Source organism: Halichoeres trimaculatus, unplaced genomic scaffold (assembly GCF_033239565.1).
Source record: "Halichoeres trimaculatus isolate MK-OKI-2021-1 unplaced genomic scaffold, fHalTri1.1 fHalTri1_scaffold_6, whole genome shotgun sequence".
In the NCBI taxonomy this organism is placed as follows: Eukaryota; Metazoa; Chordata; class Actinopteri; order Labriformes; family Labridae; genus Halichoeres; species Halichoeres trimaculatus.
Genome location: NW_027437184.1, coordinates 18,853,673 through 18,879,088, shown reverse-complemented (window position 1 = coordinate 18,879,088; position 25,416 = coordinate 18,853,673). Strand labels below are relative to the sequence as shown.

At 39.5% G+C, this 25,416-nt stretch overlaps 2 protein-coding genes across 2 annotated transcripts; one reads left to right on the top strand and one right to left on the bottom strand.

The window, feature by feature from the left end:
• Window positions 1–471: 471 nt before the first annotated feature.
• On the bottom strand, window positions 472–17,013 carry hephl1b (hephaestin-like 1b). The gene is made up of 20 exons (XM_074672942.1): window positions 16,682–17,013; window positions 14,377–14,621; window positions 12,801–13,013; window positions 11,352–11,570; window positions 10,547–10,801; window positions 9,844–10,015; window positions 7,359–7,489; window positions 7,117–7,248; window positions 6,669–6,874; window positions 6,345–6,480; window positions 6,003–6,215; window positions 4,293–4,509; window positions 4,050–4,189; window positions 3,838–3,963; window positions 3,649–3,755; window positions 2,759–2,996; window positions 2,492–2,631; window positions 2,035–2,188; window positions 1,916–1,930; window positions 472–889 (listed from the first exon to the last, which is right to left on the bottom strand). Exons 1-20 carry the CDS (start codon window positions 16,852–16,854, stop codon window positions 804–806), a joined length of 3,318 nt encoding a protein of 1,105 aa, XP_074529043.1. The 5' UTR covers window positions 16,855–17,013; the 3' UTR covers window positions 472–803.
• Window positions 17,014–19,460: 2,447 nt separating this feature from the next.
• On the top strand, window positions 19,461–25,396 carry tmem135 (transmembrane protein 135). Its single transcript, XM_074673141.1, has 15 exons — window positions 19,461–19,704; window positions 20,162–20,289; window positions 20,945–21,037; window positions 21,179–21,212; window positions 21,309–21,374; window positions 21,477–21,523; window positions 21,641–21,682; window positions 21,761–21,937; window positions 22,024–22,093; window positions 22,192–22,359; window positions 22,532–22,595; window positions 22,721–22,797; window positions 22,883–22,981; window positions 23,124–23,191; window positions 23,528–25,396. The coding sequence occupies exons 1-15, from the start codon at window positions 19,567–19,569 to the stop codon at window positions 23,661–23,663; spliced, it is 1,407 nt and encodes a 468-aa protein (XP_074529242.1). The 5' UTR covers window positions 19,461–19,566; the 3' UTR covers window positions 23,664–25,396.
• Window positions 25,397–25,416: the final 20 nt, after the last annotated feature.

Below are 25,416 nucleotides of genomic sequence, written 5' to 3'. Positions count from 1 at the left end.
CACTGACCTTTAATCAGCAGGGCAGCATTATTTCACCTTCCCATGACACTTTTGATCTGATCAGGTAGCGTACGTCATGTATGGGAAACACTATTGTCTGTGACGTTTCCTCAGTTTATCACCGTTAGACGCTCAAAACCCTCAAGCTGTTTGGAGAAAGAGTCGATACATTATTACAGGTTTGATTTGATGTACACCTTTCACATACATTAAGGTTTTTGTGCTGGTCCTACATTTCTTTCTGCAATGATGGAGCTAAAAATATACACTTTGAAGTCTGACATAGTCTCTATACAAAGGTGGATGTAAAATAAATAAGTTTTGAAGATCTCGCATGTTTTTGGGAAACTTGCATTCAAGCTGAATTATCGCCACCTTGTGGTGGTTCTTGAGGCTAGCACATGAGAAAAATAGACAACCAGGACAATGATAATTACTGAAGATACGTTTTATTGTACATTCATATGGTGGATCAAATATTTGGTAAAGCTGTAAAAGCAGAACGACAGCAATATAAAAGTGCAAAATGCCCACAAACGTCAGCATGGAGACAACACACACATACATATACACACACACACACACAATATGCTTTTTCTTGTCCTAATAAAATAAAGAAACTCTGACCTTTACATATGATTGTTCTCTGTAGGATGTACTCTGTCTTAGCTCACGTTTCTTCATATATACATACAGTAAATAACCTCAGTGCCACAGTGATTATGTCCCTGGATATATTAAGTGCATCAAAGACCACAGTTGTGGTGACACAGATACAGCACAGCAGTGTCGGAGTCCCTTCTTTAGTGCAGCCCCCTTACAGCCATCAGGCAGAAGGCCAGCGACAGCAGCAGGGTCTTCATAGAGCCCTCAGTTCCTGCTACTGCAGCTGGAGGAACAACAGAGTCAGGAATAAAGGGTATGGTCAGTGTGGCAGTTTACAATCAGAGTTAAATCTCAATGAAAAAAATGTGAAAAACATACAAAAAAAAGAAACTTGATGCAAAACCATGATTTCACTCATCTTGTAAAAGTACCATTCCCTTAAAAAGTATTGTAAAATCACATTCAGTAAAACATATGTCTACTGTGTAACATCTTTCAGCCCTTGCAGCTCTTAAGGGAAGCTTAACTAAATGATTTTTTTTCTCTGCCTATTTTGTGCTGAGGAAGGTTACATTCACAGAACATTCCATATCTGTGACTCAACAACACACAATGTGTGCTATCTGCTGTGTAACTTGTGACCTCAACTGAACCAGACTGGAGCAGTGAAAGGTGCTCTCCGGCCATGACCAAACAACACGGGATTATCAGTGTTGCTCATGCATGTTGGCCTCTCAACTGCGATCAATTATCACCCATGTATCTCTGTATTGAAAAATTGATTTTGTTTTGTTTGCAGTTCCAAACAGCTGTTGGTTTCTATGTTTTTTTCTATGATATGAACAACCATGACTGCACCACTCAAACACGCTTGAGTCATTCTCTATGAGCAAAAGAGTGTTGCAACCAACCAGTTAAAATGAACACAAAGATGACAAATATATACATATTTTAAAAGACATTTAGCAGAAGTTAGGTATTTTGTAATCAGGTATTTTGTGAAGGTTATTTTTCATAATGTATATAAGACATATGCACTTAACAGCGTAAGAACTTAAGCATGATAGCCTGAAAGTTACAGAATCTGCTGCTTGATTTTCAGGCAAAACCTCAAAGAATTGGAAGCAACTCCAGTTTAAAAGGTAATCCTGCCATAAATCAACTGTAACGCAGCCTTCATTTGGAAAGAGGTGCGGAGATTTTAATCAGACTTAATGTCTATCAGAGATGATTGCCCAAAAAAGTGCAGTTTAGTCTTTAGGGGTGTTTATTAATACGTGTATCATTTGATCAAGAAATTAAATCTTACCTCCTGATGACGTTTCTGTAATTAAACAAAAAGAAAATAAACAGATATTAGAAAAATCCTCTTCATTGTGTGGACATATTGAATGTATGAATGTACTTTTCATGAACACTCAAACACACCTTTGATTGTAAAAGTGGTCTCCATGCCAGCATGGATGTGGTCTGTTACATGACAGTGGAGCAACCATGTCCCTGGGTTCCCTGCAACCATCTCCACAGTCTGGAAAGTCCCAGGGAAGAGGTCAAAGACATCTGCACGGTGAATGCGGTCCGTCTGACATAGAAAGTGTACACAAACACAGAAGGTACATCAGAGGGAAACAAAGGGAGGGACATAAGAAACTTCCTGTGTGTGAAGTTTTCATGCCAAGTTCAACATCAGAATCTTATCATTCGACAGCACAAACAGCAGTTCTTCACCGTGAGAATACACAAGGATGGAGAATGTTCAATCCTGCAGTTTTACTACCACTTTCTGAGTTAAGTATCCTTATTGAACTACTTTTCTCACGCTGTATAAAAAGACCTTTCTTTTAAAAAAACAAAAAAACGAAACAAACTTTACGATTGTGACTACCTTATAGGTAAAAGTCTCAGCATGGAAGTGGACGGTGTGCATGTCCACTTCATTTCCCATGCCAAGCAGATACCAGTCGACCTTCTCTCCCTGTTTCATGACTAGTCCATGTAGGTTACCGTACAGCATCCCATTGATTCCTGTGAAAGACACACATACACAAAGAGAAATGCAGACTCACTTTTCTCACAAATACCAATAATTCTTAGCCTAAGTCCCTTAATGTAAAGGACAGATCAACCTTTAGCCCTCTTTCTAATCTCTCACCATGCATCAGGTTACTCTCCTCAAAGTCCTCGTCTGGCCTGAACGTCTCAGGGTCGACGCCAAGGTATGTTCTGATGTTGTCCTCTAGGTACCAGGACTGGTTTTCATCAAACACCATAAAGAGCAGAGCAAACTCGTTCTCCACGTTGTCAGCCCTCTGTCTGTCCGACCCCACACCACCCTGAAGAGTCCCAGGTCTGCAGATCACTAGAGGCCCGAGGAGACCACTGTAGAGATCCTGCACATAAACAAAGACGTAAATCTTCTAGTTTTGTTTAAAGGTCTCCACAATCTCTTTCCTTTAACACTGTAAAATAAATGCCTCCTCTGACTGCTGCTTTGACGTCACATCACCAGAATCCTTGTTCCTCTCTTTGGCTTCCTGTGAGCTTTTGTTGTGTTACAGAAACACTTACACCATGAGCCAGGAACTTTTGTGCATTAGTAGGGATTGGAAGGGTTTTCTTAAGGTGTGGTTTGGTTGTTTATGTGATTGCAAAGTGCTGTGTTGTAACAAAAATAAGTGGAATATAAACAAAGTAAAAAAGTGCTTAGAGGTCTTCTGTGCTCCAAGTCCTGAAAACTGTTATGATCTGTGTGACGGTCACAGAGATTTCCTGTTTCTGCATGGGAAAAGGAAGTTTATCCAAAAGTTTGTTGCAGTTATTGAGTGGGACATGTCATGGAGGAATGTGTGCATATGTGTGCATCCTAAAGTAAAAAGCAAATTAAAAAAATCTTTTTCAGACACGTTGACATCTGGAGCATGTTTTGACTGGTTGAAAACTGATCAAAGTTAAACCTTGGACGTTATATCTGATTTCACCCCGCTACCACCAATTTTCAACAGTATTAACCAAGAGATAATACATAATATGTTTATAATGTACCTTGATGAAATCAACATTAGAGTAGTATGCGTAAGAGATGCAGTTTGGATCAGAGACCCCTGGACCAGAGCTTTCAGGAACATCCCATGTCAACTCGACCAAGTAGCCTGAGGAAACAAGAGCAAACAACACACATCAGTTCCAGTACTCTAGAACAGTAAGCGTTCATTTCCACAAACTTTTCCTCACCAGGTTTGACAGGAACATGTGTGCCACTAGCCTTAACTCCATGTGCACTTAAGGAATACGTCCGGCTGGCTTTGTTCTTGAATGTGATCAAAATCTGTTCACCAACCTCTGCTTTGATTATTGGACCTACAGGGAACAAAGAAGAGAACATTCTAATATTCAGTCCTCACCTTTCTGCTCTTTCTTTCTTCTTAAACAGCAGCGACTCTTACCGATGATGCCAAGGTGTTGTTGGCTGGGCTGTCGTTTCTTTTGGACCCTGAAGGTGTCATCCGTGTATTCTCTGTAAACCACCTTCTTATAGCGGGAGCCTATTCTGTTTTCCCCTTTCTCCAAAAATATGCTGCCTGGACTGGGAGACATGATAATTTGCTTCTATTAACAAACAGTAATAAGTTTTCCCATAATCACAGTGCACTGAAACACATCACCCTGTAATTAATCTCATCACACACCTGTCTTCTAATGTGCTCTGGTGTTTCTCCAGCTCCCAGTCTCTCTTAGGGGAATAGTTCCACTCAATTTCTTCAGCGCTGATAAAGTACTGCACAGTCTTAGCTGAACTTGTTTGTGTGTTATCCACTTGTTGCTGTGTGCACTGGTTCACTTTGTACTGCTGCCTCATGCCGGCGGAGAAGTGGTCCGTTACTCTGCAGCTCACCTCAAACACACCTGTCAGGTGGAGAGGAAGAGTTTGAGGATTTGGACTTGAAGGGGTGTGTTTTTATAATTTAAGCTAAATTGTAGACCTGTAAAACTAAAAAAAAAACAAAGATAAGAAAAGTTGAACTTGTACGGCTCTTATCAGGGAGGTTTGCACACACAGTTTCTACTAACATATAGCCTTCATTTTAAAGAGGCACATCTTACATTGGACACACACGGACACACAATGTGACGTGCACTGTAATGGAAACTTGAACGTCATTAATTTCCACTTTTGTCATCAAGTAGATTAGGCTCCTGACGTCCTTATAAGTTACTCATACTTGTTTTCTGCAGTGTGTTACAAATGTCTGCCAAAGTTGGCATGTGGTTTGAAAACACATACGCTGCAAATTTCACTCCTTCATTACTCATTATCGTCTTTCCTGTCAGAACACTAATAAATAAAAGTGCAGTGCCCTGTGTTTTTCAATCACTGTGGAGAATGTGGATTATTTAAAAAAACAGCCAATATTTGATTTTTTTCACATGTTGCTCCAAAAAGTGGATCAAACTCATTCATTCAAAAATAAATAGAGAAGCTGTTTCTCATTAATTACTCAGGCCCGTTGGCTCAAGTTAGAAGAACGGAACAGAAAAAAACGAAAAAAAAAAAAAAATCAAATCTGTTTCATTGTCAGTGTGGGACAAAGCAGCATTTCCTTATCTTTTACTTCACAAACTGAAGAAATGTCCTCATTCTGCTGACTCCGACCCTCAGTCAAATGTATCACTTATTGTGAAAAAAGATGTTTTTCCTCAGATTCTCAGCTGACACTTACTCATGAGTACAAGATTTAGGCATTCAAAAGTACCAGTATGCTTTAATTATCATGGTGATGCATTAGTATGGAGTTAAGCCTGTTCTATTACCACTTCAAGACTCCTCGCAGCAGAGTCAAGTTTTTCTTTCCTTGAACTTTCTGTCAATTAAAATGACCAAAATCTCAACCTTACTCAATATTTTGAAATTTTATAATACAGGCTGAATTCCCTAATGGAATATTATTTAAAAAAAATACTTTTTGAGTTTCTTAAATTGGGATAAAATCATTATTTTAACGAGCTGGGATGTCATTTTTTTTTTTTAGGTAATGCAGGTCTCAAGAACTTCTTAGGAAGTGGCTTAAAACTTCAAATTAATGACCCTGACCTTATTCATAGTGATATGTTGCTGAAACAAATCCTCAAACATATCGAAGGCAACAGAAAATAACAAATAATATTTCATTTTTTTTTCCATTTCCTGTTTCTCTTGTTGCCAACTTGTGGATGCCTTCCGTGTTGGGTGAAGTGCACACTTCACAGAAAGAATTCACAAAACACTGTGTGTGTGTGTGTGTGTGTGTGTGTGTGTGTGTGTGTGTGTGTGTGTGTGTGTGTGTGTGTGTGTGTGTGTGTGTGTGTGTGTGTGTGTGTGTGTGTGTGTGTGTGTGTGTGTGTGTGTTTATGTGACTAACCACGGGTGTTTGGTTGCATGGTGACAGCAGCAGTGGTGTGAGGAAACAGACTGACGGTGTCCCTTGTCGTGCTCTGCTTCTTAAAAGTGTTGCCCTCAAAATATACACCATGGATGTCCACCTCTGTGCCAAGGCCAAATGTGTACCATTGAACTCTGTCCCCGGCACACATCTCCAGCCCAGGAAGGTTCCCATACATCATCCCATTAACAGCTGAAAGAGAAAGAAAGAAAAAAGTAGGCAAGAAAAAAACAAACATTACACTCCAATTATTGTCAGAAAATGTAATACTACATATGGGGTTACATATGAGGTAAAAAAAAAAACACTTTGACTGTTTACCATGCATCAAATTGCTCTCCTCAAAGTCTGCATTCTCTGGGTTGCCACCAAAATCATTGATATTCTCTTCCAAAAACCAGCTCAAGTTTTCATCCATGACAGAAAACATGAGGAAGAACTCCTTATCCACACCGCTCTGTAAAAAGTGTGCACAGAGGAATAGAAAGAATTGAGTTTGTGTTTAAATTACATCTAACAATGCTTTACCCAAAAATGTGTGAGGTAGCTTTGAGATAAAATCCCCCTCAAAAGAATATTACATTTAATTCAACATTGCCAGTTCAATACTGTGTGTCTGTGTGTATGTGGATAAAGATGCATCACCTGGGTCCCATTTTCTCCCAGCACTCCTTTCTTGCACACAAGCAGAGGTCCCACTAAGCCTGAGTTTGTGTCACTGATGGGGTCAGTGGCAGAGTAGTACAGGTAGGGGATACAGGGAGAATCAGACGAGGAAGGACCTTCTAACACCTGCCAGGTGTAGGTGAAGTTCTGTCCCGGAGCAACGTGGGACCCTGGCTTGTCCACACCTACACAGCATTGCACACAAAGAACTCATGATCAGATCTATCATACACTTAAGATGGAAAAGTGGAATAAGATGTAATTCACACATTTATTGAGGACATATTTCTAATCCCTTTATTTAGTCATTTATTAATTCATGAGTATAAAATGTAAGAAATCACTGTTTGAGCGTCAGAGTTTTCCCTTAAACAAAACAGAATGTATGAGAATTAATTGAGCTGTTTGTGCGTGTCTGCTCCCTTACCATCCTCGTAGCTGCTTCCCTGGAAGCGTTTGTCATAGTGCAAGCCGTGAGGCTGGATGCTGAAGTTCCTACTGGCAAAATTCATGAACGTCACTTGGAGTGTGTCTCCCTCCTCTGCCCTCAAGACTGGTCCTGGACAAATTAAAGAAAATATTGTTAGCAGACAAAAAAAATCACAAATAAAAATTTAGTTTGGTAAGTGAGACGAAAAAAAAGTGAGAATCAAATGTTTTTATTCGTACCTAAAATTCCTAAGTGTGAGTCCTTTGGTTTCTTGGCGGTGAAGGTACTGTCTGTGTACTCTGAATATATCACTTTCTTGTAGGTACCTCCAATTCTTCCCCCCTCTGTTCCAAAAAAGACCTCAGATGCACTAGGAGAGGAAGAAGGGGATACAAAGCAGAGGATGTTGTGATTGAAGGAGAAGAAAAAAGATGACAGGGTTGCACTGTACAGTCTGTGTCCTGGATAAAGCCTGCAGTGTGTAATTTCTTACTAGAGGAAAAGTACACAGAGCAAATAGCTGGCTGGCTAGCTAGGCCTCACTGTGTCAGGACAGGGAACAAAAACAAAGATACATAACAACTGAGTCACTGCATCACCATCCACAGACACCAAAACAGACACCAAAGGAATGACATTTAACCAGCCTGTCTGAAGGAGAAATAAAACTTTAGAGAAACAAAGCATCACTCAGAGGTTTATAGAAGCCTTAACGGGATAGTTCATTCTTTATATCCAGTTATCTTAAGGGTTCATTAAGATTCCCCACAGTTTCTACAGATTCAAGGGTTGTATTCAAATGTGTCCATCCGATATGGGTTTGACTTTTCTGTTTCGAGCCTTTGTAGAGTTGGCATGGCTTGAAGACCAAAACCTGGCCTTCAGGAGTAGACTTTGATGTCTTGTGAGACTCAGCAGCAATATCTCAGTTAGGTGTGCTATGGCTTCTTGCCATTTATAACAGACAGTTCCTTGGAGTTCATTTCTGTACTGGATGCCAGACGTGTCCACTTCAGAGTGAGCTGGAGCTTCAGCACTTAGGCCGATGTTTTAGGGCACCACCACAGGACACTTCAGTCCATAGTCTTATTTAGAGCCTTTTTAGGGGAACTACATCAATCACATGGGCATGTTCCCAACCAGACTTTTTAATTTAATGTGTGGTTTTAATTAACTGGATGCTTTAAAAACATTTTAATCTTATAATCTAGATATTAGTTTGATTAAAGGTAGAGACTGCAGGATTTTCCTAAAAAAACGAATGTCAGCTTGTACTGGAAAAATCCTGCTCAGTCATCCCTAACAGGCCTCTTTACATGAGTGAATAACCCTCTCTTAAGCCTGTATGTTGCTGTTTTTCGTGGAACGTTTCTGGGTGGAGAATAAGCGTGGTTACATCAGCCAATCAAAGCGGGCCCAGTGTGCAAGTAACTTTGCATGTTGATGCTAGCGAGTGGAAGATGCTAGTAAGAGAAGCTACAATAATGAATGTAGCATGGAGGAACGAAAGCACAACCAAAGTTAAATGAAATGCCAAACAGATGAAGCTTTTTCCTAAATGAAGGGTGAAGCTTGGCTCGACTTTCACTCGCTTTCGAGCACTTTGAGAGCAGCAGGGGATGGAAAGCAACTTAAGATGGCTTTTAACTGAGCAGGTGTGTCAAATAACCATGATTAGCTTGAGCTAACATGCCAAGTTAGGTGCACTACTCTCAAGTCTCCCCCACGTAGAAAGGCTATGCTACAGGTGGTTGCTGGGCCAGTGGATGAGTTCATGTAGTCACAGTTGGAGGCTGTGGGCGTGCGCTGCTGCTGGCACTGAGCCAAGGAGGACGAGACCAGTTTTCATGTTGTTAAGAAACAAGTAATGAAAAAATCCTACAGATCCTACCTTTAATGTGTGGTAAATCTTTAATATTGTAAGTAAAAGGCAGTCCTTGAAACTGCCTCCCATATATACTTCTGCAGCAGTTGGAGATATTAATCCTTCTTTATTCAGTCCTGTGGCTTTCTAGCTACCATTATCACATGGTGATAATGTAGCATCCTTTTAATACTGATCAGTTGAGCTTGTACCTTTGTGTTATGATTGGGCATACAATATTAATACCAAATATCGGTAATAGGTAGCTAAACACTAAAGTTTAAATGATTCATCTTGATATAAAAAAGGTCTCCTGTAGGAGAAAAAAGAAAAAAAATTAGACATTTGTTTTAAGATAGGTTCCAGATAATTTACATTACAGAATTAGTAGAAAGTAGTTAGTTTTGTTTGCCTGCTTAATCACCTGGCTTTGTTTAATACTTGATTCTGACTGGTCCAAAAAAGGTAATTAACTCTGAGAAGCAAAGGTGGATCTACTTTTTTTTTTTGGATCAAGATGCTGATTTAGGGGTTAAAGGTAATATTTGAAACAGTCTTTTTCTTTTTTTTTAATCCTACTTGTAACCTTCAGTAATAACTTTCTTTTGTTGCCTAAAACCAGAAAGTCAGCACTTGTACTTTCACATCTCTTTCAGGCAGATGGTGTGAAAATAAATAGACATAACCCCCGATAACCTCCTGTCAGGAGACAGCTGTTGGGAAACCACGAGGGCACACCTCACTCAGCAGTTCTGACCAGTTTTTCAGCAAGAATGTTCCAACACTAGTAGTCATCCTTCCTGTAACCTTTGATCAATTCAGTAGTTTATCATTTATTATCCGATAACATTTCCGCTCACCTGTCTGCCTCAGTTAGTGATACATTATTTATCAGGTCCTTCTGTGAGGGAGCATAGTCCCACAAAACAGTCTCTGCTGCCAGGTAGTAATTCCTCACGACACCACCGCCCATCTCTGTGGTGTTGGCCTCACTGTCGCATGACTTCACTTCATAAAAGGCCTGCATCCCAGCTGGAAAAGAGACATGGACACAGACCTTAAATGACATGTACAAAGTTTAAGCTTATAGTGAAACATAACCTTAAGAGCCTTACAAAATCCTTACAACCTGAAGGGTTGGATCAAGTGGCTATTGAAATGATAAATATTAAACAGGGTCAGGTAATAGTTCAGTATTTTTCTTATCTTATTCTCACCCTGATAGGACTCAACCTGGAAAACAAACATAAGTCTTCTTTTTACTGCAGATATAGTTACAAAGGCCTTTGTGAAGAGCGTTGTGGAGAGTACAGTGGAAATATTTTTTGTTACGAGTGTGTCTCAATTAGTTTTACACTAACTGAACTTTGAACTGCTTTAGAATACAAGACCTGGCGTGTTCAGAGTCAAAAGCACGCCCTTCAAACATCATGCTTTGACAGAATGACAGAGGTGCACTTCACAAAAAGTGCATTCTTTCTTGTCAGCAGCTCTTTACAACCAGTCATGTCTCAGAGCAGAGAGGTCAAAGGTCACACAGAGGGGAAAGGTCAGGTGCCCTACCCTGCAGGTGGTCATTAACCTGGCACGTCAACAGCCACTTCCCTGCTGCCTTGGGGACCATCTCCGCTGTGGCAAATGTGGCAGGGAACAGGCTGAGGACGTCAGTGCGGTGGCCTCGGTCCAGGAGAGTGTTCCCGTGAAAGAAGGCAGAGTGGATGTCCACTTCGTTCCCCATGCCAAACAAATGCCAGGCCACAGCACGGTGCTGGCATAACTCAATCCCAGGCAGGTTACCAAACATGTACCCATTTATGGCTGTCACACAGAGAAAAACACAGTCAGAGGTTAGAGGTTTCATCCTTTGTTTTAGGATGAAGGTATTTGAGGTAACTTCTAATTCCCTTCATGAGGCCGTGGATGAGAGTTCTTTTTGATTTTGTGATAAATTTACAACATAACCTATTGTCAACCAATTTAAAAAAAAGTTGCAACCATATATTACACTCTATGGCCTCCGCAATCAACATAAACTGAACATTTCTAACTGCAGCTTTAAATCATCATTAGCAAAACTCTAAAAGGTGTAAAAGGCAATTTATTACAACCTATAGCATATTTGACTCCCGCTTTTGGTTATCGGACACAAATTGACCTTTGACTAATCTCTATGCTCACAGCTAACTGCGTTGAAATGCAGCTAGCAATCCATTTTAAACTTTGTCTATAAACCTCAACTCGAATCTGGGTCTTAAAGATGCAAGTCAGATTGTGAGCAAAGGCAACACACATCTTGTCCTCCAACCCTTCATTGCTAAATGCTAGCAGCTACACAGGATGCTCTCCTTAAGCTAGATAGGATCCTCACCATGCATTAGGTTTGACTCCTTGAAGTCTGGGTCTTCTTGGTCCACCCCACCAGGATCACTGCACTTCTGAATGTTTTCCTCGAGATACCAGCTCATGTTTTCATCCACCACATTGAACATCATAAAGACGTCCTGGTCCACATCATTTCTGGCAGACTCTACAGCCGAGCCTGGCTTTGCCTGGCCTGGGACTGGACTGTTAGTCTTTTTCAAGATCCCTGTTCCCATGGAGAAACATAAAACACAGAAATACATGAAACAAAGGGGAGATTAAATTCACAAATGTGGTAAAGCACAATCTAAACATTCTTTTCTCAGCATGCATTGGTTTGCATTGTTAGCTGGATGTTTACGTAAATGCATGTTATCCCTCTTCTTGATGATTTCTTGAGGCTTGGCTGTTGTGACAGATTTTTTTAAGTTCCCCTTGATAAATAGTTTTTGGTCCTCTCCTGAACTGCAAGAAAAACCTCAGTAACTCAAAACAGTTTTCACATGAACAAAAACCACTTGGTAAATACTTGCAGACTGGCATACAGCACAACCCTCATTCTCATTAGAGCTTAGGTGTAAATTGAATCAAACTGTATTTTTCAGCTCTGGTCTACATCCCATTGCTTGCAGAATAGTATCAACACTTCAAATTTTTAACTTCTCCTGCTCTTGTCCTCCCCCTGTCTGAACTGTATGTTAGACGGGATGTAACTGAAATGTAATTTTGTTGCTCTGAAACATATGCAATGACAAATAAAACCCATCATCATGTGGAAAAAAAACTGTTATACGAGTCCACAGTAGACCCTTCAGCTAAGTGTACCATCAATTTGAATGCCAGACACTTCTAGAGCAGTGTTTTCTTCATGTTTAACATGGAATGGTTGGTATCACAACAAAAATGCAAACCCCCTCTAAGGTAAAGATTGGAGCAAGGGGCTGCCAGGAGGCCCCTGTCAGATGACCTCAGAGCCCTGGAAGTTGTGTGACAGCTGAGGAGGTCTGCTTTATAAAAAGGGGCCATTAAAGGCTTTGAAAACAAGTCCAAGCTGAAAATCATTTTTTTGAAGTATAGTGGAAGCTGGTGAGGAGAGGCTATGTCAAAGCACAGGATTTTTTTTTCTAAATTACTGAAAAAGTTGCAAGACTTTTATTTGGGAATACTTAGAATCCAAGTGAAGCTGGTTTTTACCACTTACAAACTGGGGTTAATACAGGTGGGTGGTTACAGTCCTAGCTACTAGACCTCAGAATAATGAACGTTGGGTATTTAAAAGAGCAGCCTTGATTTGTGTGATTTCAGATGTAGGAAATTTGAGCAGAAAGAGAAGGAGAAGATAACTGGGCCTAGGATGGTGACGTGTGGGACTCCATAAAATAGATTAAAATTGACTTCAAGCGCAAATCATGCATGCATGCATATGCATGCATAACCCACCTGTTTATCGTCATACCTTTCTTGCAAGTGAGCAGAGCCCCAATAAGTCCTGAGGCGATATCCATGGGTGCATCCACGTGGGAGTGGTAGACCCAGGTCAGGCAGTTTGAATCTTCATCTGTGGGAGCAAATTCTGGTCTGACCTCCCAGCGGTAGGTGTAGCTGCTTCCTGGAGGAACAGAGTCATCCTTCTTTAATGTGTGAGATGTCCCATCCGGATAGAGCGCCCCTGGAAGAAAAATAAAAACAGGTTCATACTAGTATCCTTCTGATATCTAAAATTACAGTTTGTTTACTTACTACATAAAAATGTTGATCAATACAGATTCCTGTGCAAACAGCAACAACACTCTCCTTCTACAGTTAGGAAATACAGAAAGTAAGTTGCTTGTTTGTTTGGTCTGTGCAACTTTATAAACATGAGGTGGAAGATGGCAGACTCTAGGGAAGGAGACCCACTATTATATCTATATACTGATTATTATATGCTAATTTAAACACACTCACAGATTTTATATTCCGTTCATATTTAGTTTGTTTCATTAAAGTTTATTATACAATGCTCAGCACCTACGTACTTAACAAGTCAGACTCGTGCCTTATGTCCGTATAAATCAGCAACACTGCCTCAATGTTACAGTCCTTTAAAGTTACTTTTGGCTTTACTGAACATAAGTGATTCATTATCTCTACAGCTTATTATATATAGAGATTTTTTATTATTTAACACTTTTACAACTGCATTTCTCAGTAAAGGAAGAACAGATCTAGGTCATATTCTTATCTACGTTCAGGCTTCAGCCTCCACGTGTGCAACTGAGTGTGGCCTGTAAGCACATGACCTCAGTGTTCCTCAGAGACCTCAACAATAATGCCTTAACCTCCAGACTGTTTTTACTTGCCCTATGACATGATTCGGCTGATTTAATGTCTTGATGTGTCCCAATTTGTCCACACCGCTTCCCTTTTCACTTACTTCCGAATATTCCCCTCACTTCTTGGTGACAGTTTATGTAAAGCTATTCAGACACCCACTTCCATTTGACACAAAGACAGACGGGTGCTGGTCCTTTGATAGAGCTGAACTTCAACAGTTATAAAAGAGAAAAACTCTGAATGAGAGATTTTACTTTCAGTTTCAGTTCCTGTAAGATACTGGGAAGGCCTTGTGAGATGTATCCCTATGGATGAGAGGGGAAGGGGGCCTATTGTGTAACAAAGGATTGCAAAGTTCCCTGAACCCAAGAGCCAACAGCAGGGTCAGGAAAACACAGGTTGGCTTCTTGCCTTCTTACACCTACACAATCAGATCCTTTGTGCCTGTATCAGATTTCTTGTCCTTTTTTCATTTCAGAATGTCTGATTCTGTTTATCCAAGACCATCTGGCTCCAGAGCAAAGGACAAATACAAAGGTGACAAAGAAAAACTATATTGCAAGGAATACATTTTATCCATTTGGCTAAATAAGGTTTAAGTTTAATGAGACCCTAACAGCGATTTATTCAGTGGTCAAAATGTCTCAATTTTTTTGAAGAAAAGAAAGTAGTGCTTATTTTTGGTCCACATGGAAACACATCACATAATACTGTACCCTCTGTATCCTTCTCATAGAAAACTCCATGAGGATGCATAGAGTAGTTCCTCGATGCCATGTTTTTTAAGTGCACCACAATAACGTCATCAACCTCTGCCCGCAGTATGGGCCCCAGGAAGCCCAGCCAGGCCGGTCGGGGGCTAAGGCGACTGTACGAAGCATCCGTATACTGCCGGAACATAGCCTTCTTATAAACACTGCCGATACGCTGGGGTCCTTTTTCCAGGAATACAGATGCATGTCTGAAATACAAGACACAGTCACAGCAGTGGTTACACAGAGGGAGAGACGTGTGGAGGTGGGAGAGGAGGAAGAGGCAGCTGTTAATCCTGTGTTGTGGGGCATTACTTGAGGTCAGGGTTAGGGCATTGTCATATTATACAATCCAGGGTTGCACAACGACATGCAGGTTTTTCTTTCTTGCCTGATACAAATTTTATTTACAAATGTTACAAATGAACTTTTTAAATGTCTATAATGGTGAAAAAAAAATCCACAGAAATACACAAATAGTATGTTCAAACAAAAGCAAATATCCTGTCATCACCATGACATCAGTTTTATTTCTGTCAAAACTCACTTAATGACTGTAACAAACAATTTAGCTGGGTGCAGCGCAAGGTGTCAAAAAAGGCTGGCATCTATCCTGGAGATTATTTGACTTTAATTACAGGTGTTACACCGCAAAACAAAATGCATCTGGTGACAGCTCTCTAACAATTAGCCTTGTAATTACTGTTATAGCATGTTTCTGTGCCCTAATAACCTGTTATTGGAGATGTTGCCTACACAGCTTTGCTGCTCTAGATCCTCTAACCAAAGTGAAACAACGTGTTACCTTCACTAGATTCACAAATGAGATGCATTGACAACGCTGCTAACAACAAGTGGTTTTAAATGAACACCTAATCTGATGACTACTTAATACAGTGATTCATTGCTTTTAATGGGAATGGATATCTATTGACTTATCTAACCTTCACTTACCCCAATGGCACCACCACATATTTTTGCACCCATCGCAAAATATCACATTTGGTCAAGCTTCATCAGATTTTTACCTTTTTCTGCTTTCATTAATCATGAGCCCTCAGAATTATTCTAACTATTCTTCACTGTACAGCTCCACAGTTTAACCTTGATGGCCCTGGGTCTGAAATCTTTCTCTCCAACATACCACTCATGAGTCTAAGAAGTCAGCAGCTGACAAGGATACCAGATCATAAAGTGCACAATAATGTGTGTTTGATACCGGACATGAAGATTAGTGATGCACAGAGTCGAGGCAACAAGGTATAGAGGAGGCAGCCTGCATATAAAGAATGACCTCAGTCTTTTGAACTGTCTAGGTGATTTCCCTAAGTGTTGAGTAATAGAGGAACTTCTAACATTTTGAAAAAGGGAGGCCTAACTTTTTTTTTTTAATTGTGAAATACTCACCCAAATACTCAAGTTTACCAGATCGACTGTCTCAACCTTAACTCAGATATCAAAATACGACTTAATCCATTTGGCATTCTAAGTGGGTGGGACTTTTTGTTTTTCTTTTTTTCTTAGTGATGTGCTCAGCAATATTAACAAAAATCACTTTAAACATGATCAGAGTTAAAACAAACAGTATGTGTCCCATTCAGTAGGGACTATGCTTTAATCAGCCACATGAGCATTATGTACATGATGTAAAAAACTTAAACTCAGACCCAGACTTTGGCTGTTAATTTCTGAACCAGTGCCAATAAAGTCAACAATTCATCCCTCGCTCTAAATCATAATTGCAAAAAACAATGAAGGGTGTCAACTGGGACGTAAGCTCTGGTTATTGTCCACACCTTGAGATTGTCAATCAAGCTTTTCATACCTGTCAAGTTTATTCTTAAGTCAACATTTATACATTTATGTAATAGAAGCTTTGACACAAATAGCACTGCTGTCAAGATGCCCCCCTCCTTGTAAAGAGCCAGCTGTCTTTGGTCTGTGTAACACAGCAAAGGAAGTTTCGGATCTCATGAAGGAAGACAGTCAATCACTGTAAAACACTCAAATAACTGTCATCCTTTCTGTGGGTCTGCTGCCAGGCAGCCTCAAAAGCCCTTAGTACACCAGAACCTCCTGGGCAGTCACTGACAACTTGACCCACTGAAGCACTGCTGCGCAACTTCTCACCAAAAGTTTTTCTGCAACCTAGACTGGCGATGTCTGCAGCGTTGACATAGTAACCCCTTTATAATGATCGGAATGATGTGAATTTGCCAAACTATTTTGAGGTTATAAAATAACTCAGAATAGGGTTATCAAAACTCACTCATCCTTTTCGACGTCTTTCCCGTTCAGCAGGTTTTTTCCACTTGGTGCATAATCCCAGGCGTCCTCAATGATCCCCACATAGTAAACTCTCTCCCTCCTGCGTTGCCCCTCCGCGCCGGAAGAGAGAAGAAACAACAAACAGCTCACAAACAGCCCCAAAGTCTGAGCCATGACCACTCGAACGCTCCCCTTCAGGCGCTGGGCTCTGGGTGTTCAGTCAGGGCAGGCGTTTGGTTCAGGAGCGAGAAGTGGACTCTCCCATGCAAACAGTCGCTCGTATGCAGCGCGCGCTGAGGTTTCAGCACTTATGAAACTGTGCGGAGGAAAACAGTTGGTCTATTCAGGCACAGAGCAGAGAGCAGTGACCGCCTCCCCCGGTATCAGGGATAATAACCACTCCGTGCTTATTATAATTATATGATGTTTTTGGAATGGCCCTGGGAAATCAATGGTAATCATAATACAAAAATGCAGACTCAAGCGCCAGGGGTCATCTCAATTATCTGTCAATTTTCCAGAGTTGAGTCAGCATGTTATCAGTTGTCTCTGTGTACAGGTTGTAAGGCTTCTTAGATTTTGGTGCAGTGTTTTGGCTTGAAAAAAAAAAAAAAAAAAAAAAGTTTAAAATATTTTTTTTTCACAGAATGCTTTCACCACTCTGGAACCACTACCGGTACCCAAAGGCTTTATGTTCGTATCTTAAATAAGAACTTTGATTTTAAGGTGTGTTTGCTTCTGATCCATGAAACATAAATCAAACTTTTATATGGCCCATATATAAATGGGAAAATCTCAATAAATACCCATTAAAAGTTATTCTGAGTAGTTTTGTACAATCTCCATAAAATCGCTTCTGGACGACGAGAACTTCCTTGTTAACTGGTCGTGAAATCTTGAGCCACAAAGTCAAATCTGTTTGGGGATTTTTTCAGTTGCGGAAACCCATGCATCTAAAGAATTTGGAGTCTTTTTTTTTATCCAAGGGCCGTCTGTTAACTTCAGTGTGTGAAAGGAGTGAGTCTGACACCTACTGGGCAACTCTGAGCAGTGCAAGAGTAGGGATCACATGAGGTGAAATGATGCCCCCAGAGGACACTGAAAACACCATCAGCACAACCCTGTAACCTTGTTTTGTTACCCTTTGTTGTTTAGAGTTTATGTTTACAGTTTATTCCTGATACCAAATCTTATGAGTCTTGCACCCTTTGCCCAACAGTGTTTTTGCAAAAAAAAAAAAAAAAGTGCACGGGCCATCAGATCTGCAAGAAAAAGGCTTTGGAAGTATTTCTTTGCCTTCGTGTTTATTCTGTGAAACATGGGTTAATGTTTGTAAAGCAAGCAAGATCCACGTTAGTTGATATGGTTGTGTTTATTGTGGAGCCTTGACATTTTTCTTTTGAATTATCCCCATTTCTGGATGGACAAATTATTCTTATGCAAATGCTTTATATGCCTTATCTTGAGCACCAATAAGGCCTTGCATTTCTTTAAATCTGTGGTTAACATGTAGTGTCAAGTCAAACCTAATCTGGTTTCAGATCAAGGTACTCAGTTAAAGGAAGATTTTGCATTGCATATTTAGCTTGAGTTTTACCTAAAGAGATATGTCTGGTATGTAAAAGTTTTACGTTGGTAGCACTGACAAAGAACACAACTCCTCATCTTTTCCAACAGTAACTCATCTGTTCTCTACTTATTGTGTTAAAATAACAAAAAGGCTTCTCACGTGAGTGTCTGTGTCTCCAAGTGGAACTCAGCTTTAAAAAAACGAATTGAAGAGGGAAATAATTTTGAAGGCTCCACTGAAACATTACTATTGAAACACTTTATTTGGGACTAATGTTAAAAATGTCACATTATATATTTTCATGTTGTTCTCAACCTTTTCAGTTATGGGCTTTGTTGTTAAAACTAATTTCAATTATATGTTCAAACCAAACCACTTGCGTAATTCATAGTGGTTATTTTGCCTCAGTGTTAGTTTAAAAAAAGGATTGGAGTATTACCAGAGGTAGGTTCAGGGTGAGGTGAAATGGTATTATCCACACCTAAATCATAAACTATAACTGGACAAATCTTTTGTTCAACTATATGAGCTTTGAATTGAAAAAAAAAAAGAAACTTTCTTTGCAATTAAACTTCGACACACTCTTTTGTTGATATTGTAAATTGTGATGTTGGACAAACATTTTTTTTAAAATCCAAAAATATCCAAGCTAATAATATTGTTGTTTTATGTTCTGAAGTAAAAAAAATAAATACATTGCACGGGAATATGACATCATGAGGTCATGCAAACTTTAACCAGTGGCTCATGCTGTTTGAGGAAAAGAGGTGAAAAATCCTTTTGAGGAGGAGTTTCTGTTGGTAATTAAATTGTGTAAAAGAAAAACACATAAAGATTGTAAATATAATATAATATAATATAATATAATATAATATAATATAATATAATATAATATAATATAATATAATATTAACATTACAGATTAAAATGACCGCGATGAGCATTAAACTTAAGACACAAATTTTCATCAACCTAACAACCACGTCAACAGGGTACTAAGTCCCATTTTATCCACTGTAAGGGCATCCTGAGGGCGTAATGTTTTACATTTATCCTTGGGATAACACTGTGGAGGACATTTTTTCACATCATCATTGCAAGAGTAGAAGAGACATTTATAATTCTATAACCTCAAAGGCAGCCAAATGACTTAAGCTCTGTAAAGCAAAAGCAAAAAAACACAGACAACCGAGGACATGTGCACGTGCACAGCTCCCGTGCATGATCCATAGTACGCGCTGTTCTCACAGTGAACGCGCACAGCAGCGCGTCACCGTGTCCCTGCTGCTGTTGTTGGTAGTCAGAGGTCTGGAGACATGGCTGCTCTCAGTAAGATACCGCACAACTGCTACGAGATCGGACACACTTGGAACCCGTCCTGTGTACAGTCTGCTGTGGATGTAACACGGGGTGCTCTCGAGGTCTCCTTCAAAATATACGCACCGCTTTACGTGGTAAGTTGAGCATGTTTGACCTACACTGTTTGCACTTGTAGACTCGGTTGCTAAAGTTAGCTAGCTAGCCAGCCAGGTGGGGGCTAACTACAGCTAGTTGTGTGGAAACCTCGTAAAGTTAAAGATTAGCTGAACAGGTAATTCTAGGGGTCTAAGTTCAAGGAGAAAGAGGCAATAACATTACCGGGAACACGTTGTTGTTAAAAAACACAGTTCAATAATTAGATAGTACAGGAAGCTAACTATCAACCACCTGAAAACACCATCTGATAAGTTAAGTTATGCAGACACTAAAACTAGCTAACTTGTCTGACCAGTTGGTTATCATCTCCTTGCAGTTTTGGTCTACCCCCTCCATTTAATGAGATTTGCAGATAAGATTTGCAATAAATCGGCTGCCAGATGTGAACACTTAGAACAGACTAACTCTTCACTCTCTGCTTGTTCATATCTACAGATAGCAGCAATTCTTAGGAGAAGAAAGAAGGATTATTATTTAAAAAGACTTCTTCCTGAGATCCTGTGGTCTACCTCTTTTCTCACTGCCAATGGAGGACTCTACATTGTTTTCTTCTGTATTCTCAGGTTAGTAGTTCCAGTTGGAGATACACACACAAAGTAGGGTGATCTGATACCCTCAGGAAAAAAATAACAAACATTAATACCCTGGTTGGGATAAAATGCTTAACTTGTATGGATGTGTCATTGTGCTATCACTGCATTGCATCAGTAATTGCTGCTTCCCCCTATAAAGACAACTACTTTGGAGAAGTGAAAATCAAAATTTCCTGTGTGGCAGCAGAGTCTAACTTTCTGTGAACAAGTCTGGGATTAGTATAAATACTGGCATTTAAGGCATTAACAGAAGACTGACATTCATGTCATTCAAACTCTTTATGTACAGGCTTAGTACATGTATTTACAGGTGTGTATTAAATGAACAGCAGCTTGTACAGAAAAAATTCCCCCGCATGACAAGAATCTGAATCTCAGTTTCTGCTGTGAATGTATCCTAATTTAAAATTACTTAATCACTGTATGGGCTTAAAATAACTACAAAGAACCGTCATCTGTGAAAAGAAAAGAAACAAAAGTTAACTCTTTGCAAACTATCAGATTCTATTTTAATAACAGTACACACAAAATCTCACCTATTTCAAATAGGTAAACTTTTAAATAGTTGACTAATTTTTACTGAATCTTGGTTGTGAAAATATTGTTTTTTTCCTTCATACTTAAGGAAATTGTTGGGAGGCTTCTACTCCTGGTCTGCTGGCTTTGGCTCAGCTCTGCCCGCCTCCTATATTGCAATCCTTCTGGAGCGCAAGAGCAGGTGAGATAATTCTTTATGTACTTTAGATATTCTTGGTTCATGTTCCAGTTTACAAAACTGCACTGATTTTTTTTTTTTTTTGCTTTGAATCAAGTTTGTGTCCCTTTACTAAATATTCCTGTCCCTTTCTTCTGCGTCCAGGAGAGGGTTGCTGACAATATACATGACAAATCTTGTAAGAGACACAGTCATATAAGAAAAGCTTTTCTATACTGAAAGATATTGCTGTTTTGTAAACATTAAGTATGACCCAGTGGTTTTATTTTTACAGGCCATTGAGACTTTGTTCCGTATGGCAGTGACACGGGGCATCATCACACCCATCAAACATGGAGAGGTAAGATAGAAGGAGAGGTTTGGATGAGTTGAAAGCTAAATGGTTGAATGCCAGTTTCCCATATTTTTTTATGCTTTTTTTCTGTCTTTTGTCCTCCATTAGGTGCTCTTGTTCTGCTTGACATCATCACTCTACATGTTTTTCTTCAGGTAAGAGCAGCACACTGGACATATTCTTACACAGAACTTTTAAAGCATTGATCATGTGGTTTTTATCATGCACTTTTATTTAAAAAAACACAACATATTTTGTGTTTTCATCCACAGGAGTAAAGATGGGCTCAAGGGCTTTGCATTCTCCGCATTGAAGTAAGTCATTCATGTTCCCATTGCTGCCTCATCTGTCAGTGTGAGCCATACAGAAGTCATGTGTGTGATTTGTCACAGGTTTATCATTGGCAAGGAAGAGATTCCAGCTCACCCTGTCACAGGAGAACACGTCTGCACGAGGCCCGTGGAGAGATCAGCTGCAATAGAGACCGAGGACTCACAAGCACCAGCAGAAAGACCCAGCTCGAGGAGGAAAACTCTGGTAGCCTACACCAGAGAGCTGCTAGAATTAATGTGAGAAAGTACACACATTTCAACACATACATGTTCACTTTTACAGAGAACTCAGTCGTGACTATTTTTTTTTTGCTACATTCCAGATGCAAAAAAGGTCCAAGACACAGATGCTGTAAACATTACCAAGACAACTGCATTTCCTACTGTGTCAAAGTAAGACATTTGTGTTGTGATAACAGATTTGTAATGTTTGTTTTCCTTTTTACAAGATTCAAATAATTTGATATTTTATCCTTCTTTTTTACTTCCAGAGTTTTGTGAGGATGTTTAGTGTTGGCTACCTAATCCAGTGTTGTCTCAAGGTGCCCTCAGCGTTTAGGCAGATGTTCTCTAAACCCTCACGGCTCCCTTCCCTTTTCTACAACAAAGAGAACTTCCAGCTTGGGGCCTTTCTAGGTTCTTTTGTCAGCATCTACAAGGTGCTAATCATCCTGATAACTTTTGCTTCCCATTCTTTTATGCTTATTTATATATCTTCTTTTTAATTACTTAAAATTTACATATAGATTGGCAAAATATGGTAATTTTCTTGTCCTTGTATCACTTGTGTTGTGTGAGTGTTAAGTTGAGTTTTTTTTTTCTTTCTCTCAGGGGACAAGCTGCTTGCTGCGCTGGGTGCGTAACATTGATGATGAACTAAACGCACTGATTGCTGGTAAGACAGGATTGATTAAGCTCCTCGAGATCAATCCTCCTCCTGATGTTGTCACGTCACAGCTGATTAAATGAGCCCAATAATCAACTCTATCCTCTATTCTCGTTTTCTCTCTGTCTTTCAAGGGTTCCTCGCTGGTACTTCCATGTTCTTCTACAAAAGCACGACTATATCCATGTATCTCTTCACTAAGTTGGTGGAGGTAAATGCTGGAAAATTATGTTGTTAAGAAAACATCAATTTCTCAATTGTTTATCATTAACAGCTCACTATTGTATGCTTTTCAGACAATGTACTTCAAGGGGATTGAGGCTGGTCGGTTCCCTTACTTCCCCCATGCAGACACAGTCCTGTACGCCATCTCCACTGCTATCTGTTTCCAGGCAGTGAGTATCGTGAACCCATACAGTCAAACTGAGTTCCACAAATATGCTCCCGTACCTTTTCTTTTAATCTTTGATCTTTTAATCTTTTCTTCTTTATTTTACAATAACAGTTTAATATCTGACTCATTACTGCTTTCCACAGGCTGTGATGGAAGTGCAGAACCTCAGGCCAACATACTGGAAGTTCCTGCTGCGTTTAACGAAGGGCAGGTAGGAATCCATCTGCTTGAAAACGGGGTTTCATTGGGATGGTATTAATATTGTACGGAAAACACGTTTAAATGTTACCAAAAGGGAAAAGAGTTACAGTTGCCATGGTGATCTTTAAAACTTTTACTGATGGATAACGTGTTAGTTTTCAGAATTGGCAATCAGCTATTGTCTTTCACTATTGCAATTAGTATAGACTGTGATTGCCTTAAACGGTGCACTCCACCTTATTCCATCCTGTTAATTATTAAGAATGTTTCTGTCCAAAGAAGTCTGTGATTGAGAGTTGTGTGATTTTAATGATAATTTAAGAATTATTTTCCATCTCTACCATAGGTTTGCTTTGATGCACCGACAGTTGCTTGATGTGTTTGGGACTCAGGCTTCCAGGGACTTTAAAGGCTTCATGCCCAAACTGGACCCTCGTTTCACTACAGTGCTTCCACCAGGAGCCGACTTCACACTGGGATGATTTGAGACCAGACTCTTGCAGATGCCAAGTGGTTACTGCAACGGAAAACAGACAGTTTGGCTGTTTTTGTTTTTTTTTTGTCCAGAGTAATTTAAGGATATTTTTAGTCAATATAACAATTGAAATGTGTTGGTGACTTGAAGACTTGGGATATTCTTTTGAGGATTTAAAGGTCCAAGATCTGTCCAAAGCAGTGGTGTCATGTCATGAGGGTTAGATACATTGTGTTTTATAGCCCCATTTACAGACATGCTGACTGTGGGTACTAGTAACTGGTAAAGGTAGGAACCACATAATTTTGTAAATTAAGAAGTACATTGGTGGGAGTATTTTTGGTCCTAATGAAAGCCTTAATTGTGCATGAAAATGCTAACAATGAGAAACCCAAGTGACATGTTTTGTTTAGTTTGTGCATTCGGCTGAATGACATTTGGCTTCCTTTAAAAAATGAAGATTGTAGTATCGAACTAAATAACACTACAGTACCACAAAGTCCAATGTAAATCTGATTGCTCAGTTGGAAACAAAATTGACTTCAAATAAGATTCAAATATTCCCTTTATATCATGTTTTATTCTGTTTGGTTTAGGTTTGCCCTGTTGAATGATTTGGAAGGCTGCTTTCTGAGTTCAAAGGGTATTCCACCAGTATTTTTGAAGAAGGAAGGGAACCCTGTCAGTGATTTGAGATAACATATCCCTGAACATTTCAGAATGTGAATATTTTGTGAGACAGTGTGAGAGTGACTTATTTAGATTGTGCTCTGCAATGTGATGATGGAAAAGATTTCACTTTGACTTTCAAGGATTTCAAAATGCAGTTGGGTTTTTTTCCCTAACAGAATCTCCATCGTTGTTTATGTTATTTTCACTGCACTGTACATCATTGAATGAAATGAAGTAGACAGAGGGTTGTGACCAGTAATTGAACCAGCAACCACTGCGTCAGCAACTTTATTCACTGTGTGTGGACGAGTGCTTGAATTGGAAAATAGCTCACCAACAGTACAAAGAGGCTCAGGAGGGACTTTGTTTTTAATCCATAAATTTTAAAGACTAAATAATTTTTATCTGGTCTTCAAAACTAAAGCTACAGAAATTCAACACTAAAATCAACCACATTTATCCTTCCATTTTGTTGTTTTGAGGTGTTTTGGTCGGTATTTGGATCACTATCTAATACTCCCAGACACGGGAAAACCCCAAACAAGTGGGTCACTCAAGTTCATTGTTGGCTGTTTTTACTTATTTACGTACTTTCCCTCAGTTCCAAGGTGAACCCTATCCTCATATCGATTAAAACATTGTTTACGGAAGAGTTTGCATGAGGATCACTGATGACAATAAAAGGCGCACAAGGCAATCATTTTTATCATTCTCTCTCTTGCTAGGAGATGCCCACCAGAAACATGTTTTAAATCTTTACTGTGGTCACAAATACCTTGGTTTCACAATAAATAAAGTAACAGACATTCAGTATCAAGCGCACAATAAATAACAACTTCATTCCAGATATGAAATGTTTTGTGTCTTTTACTTTACATTCTGGTTTTTGATCCCACAATCCAGCTCAGCTTTATACACAACTGACCTCCATACCAGAAGCCATGATTGTAGACAGGTACAGTGTGAAATACTCTGTAAGACTAAATATATATGTTATAGAACGGATGTCTTAACTAATGCTTTCTCACAGGTATGAAATAAAACTGTAAATGTCATGACTTATGTTCAAGGGTGTTTATTAAAATATT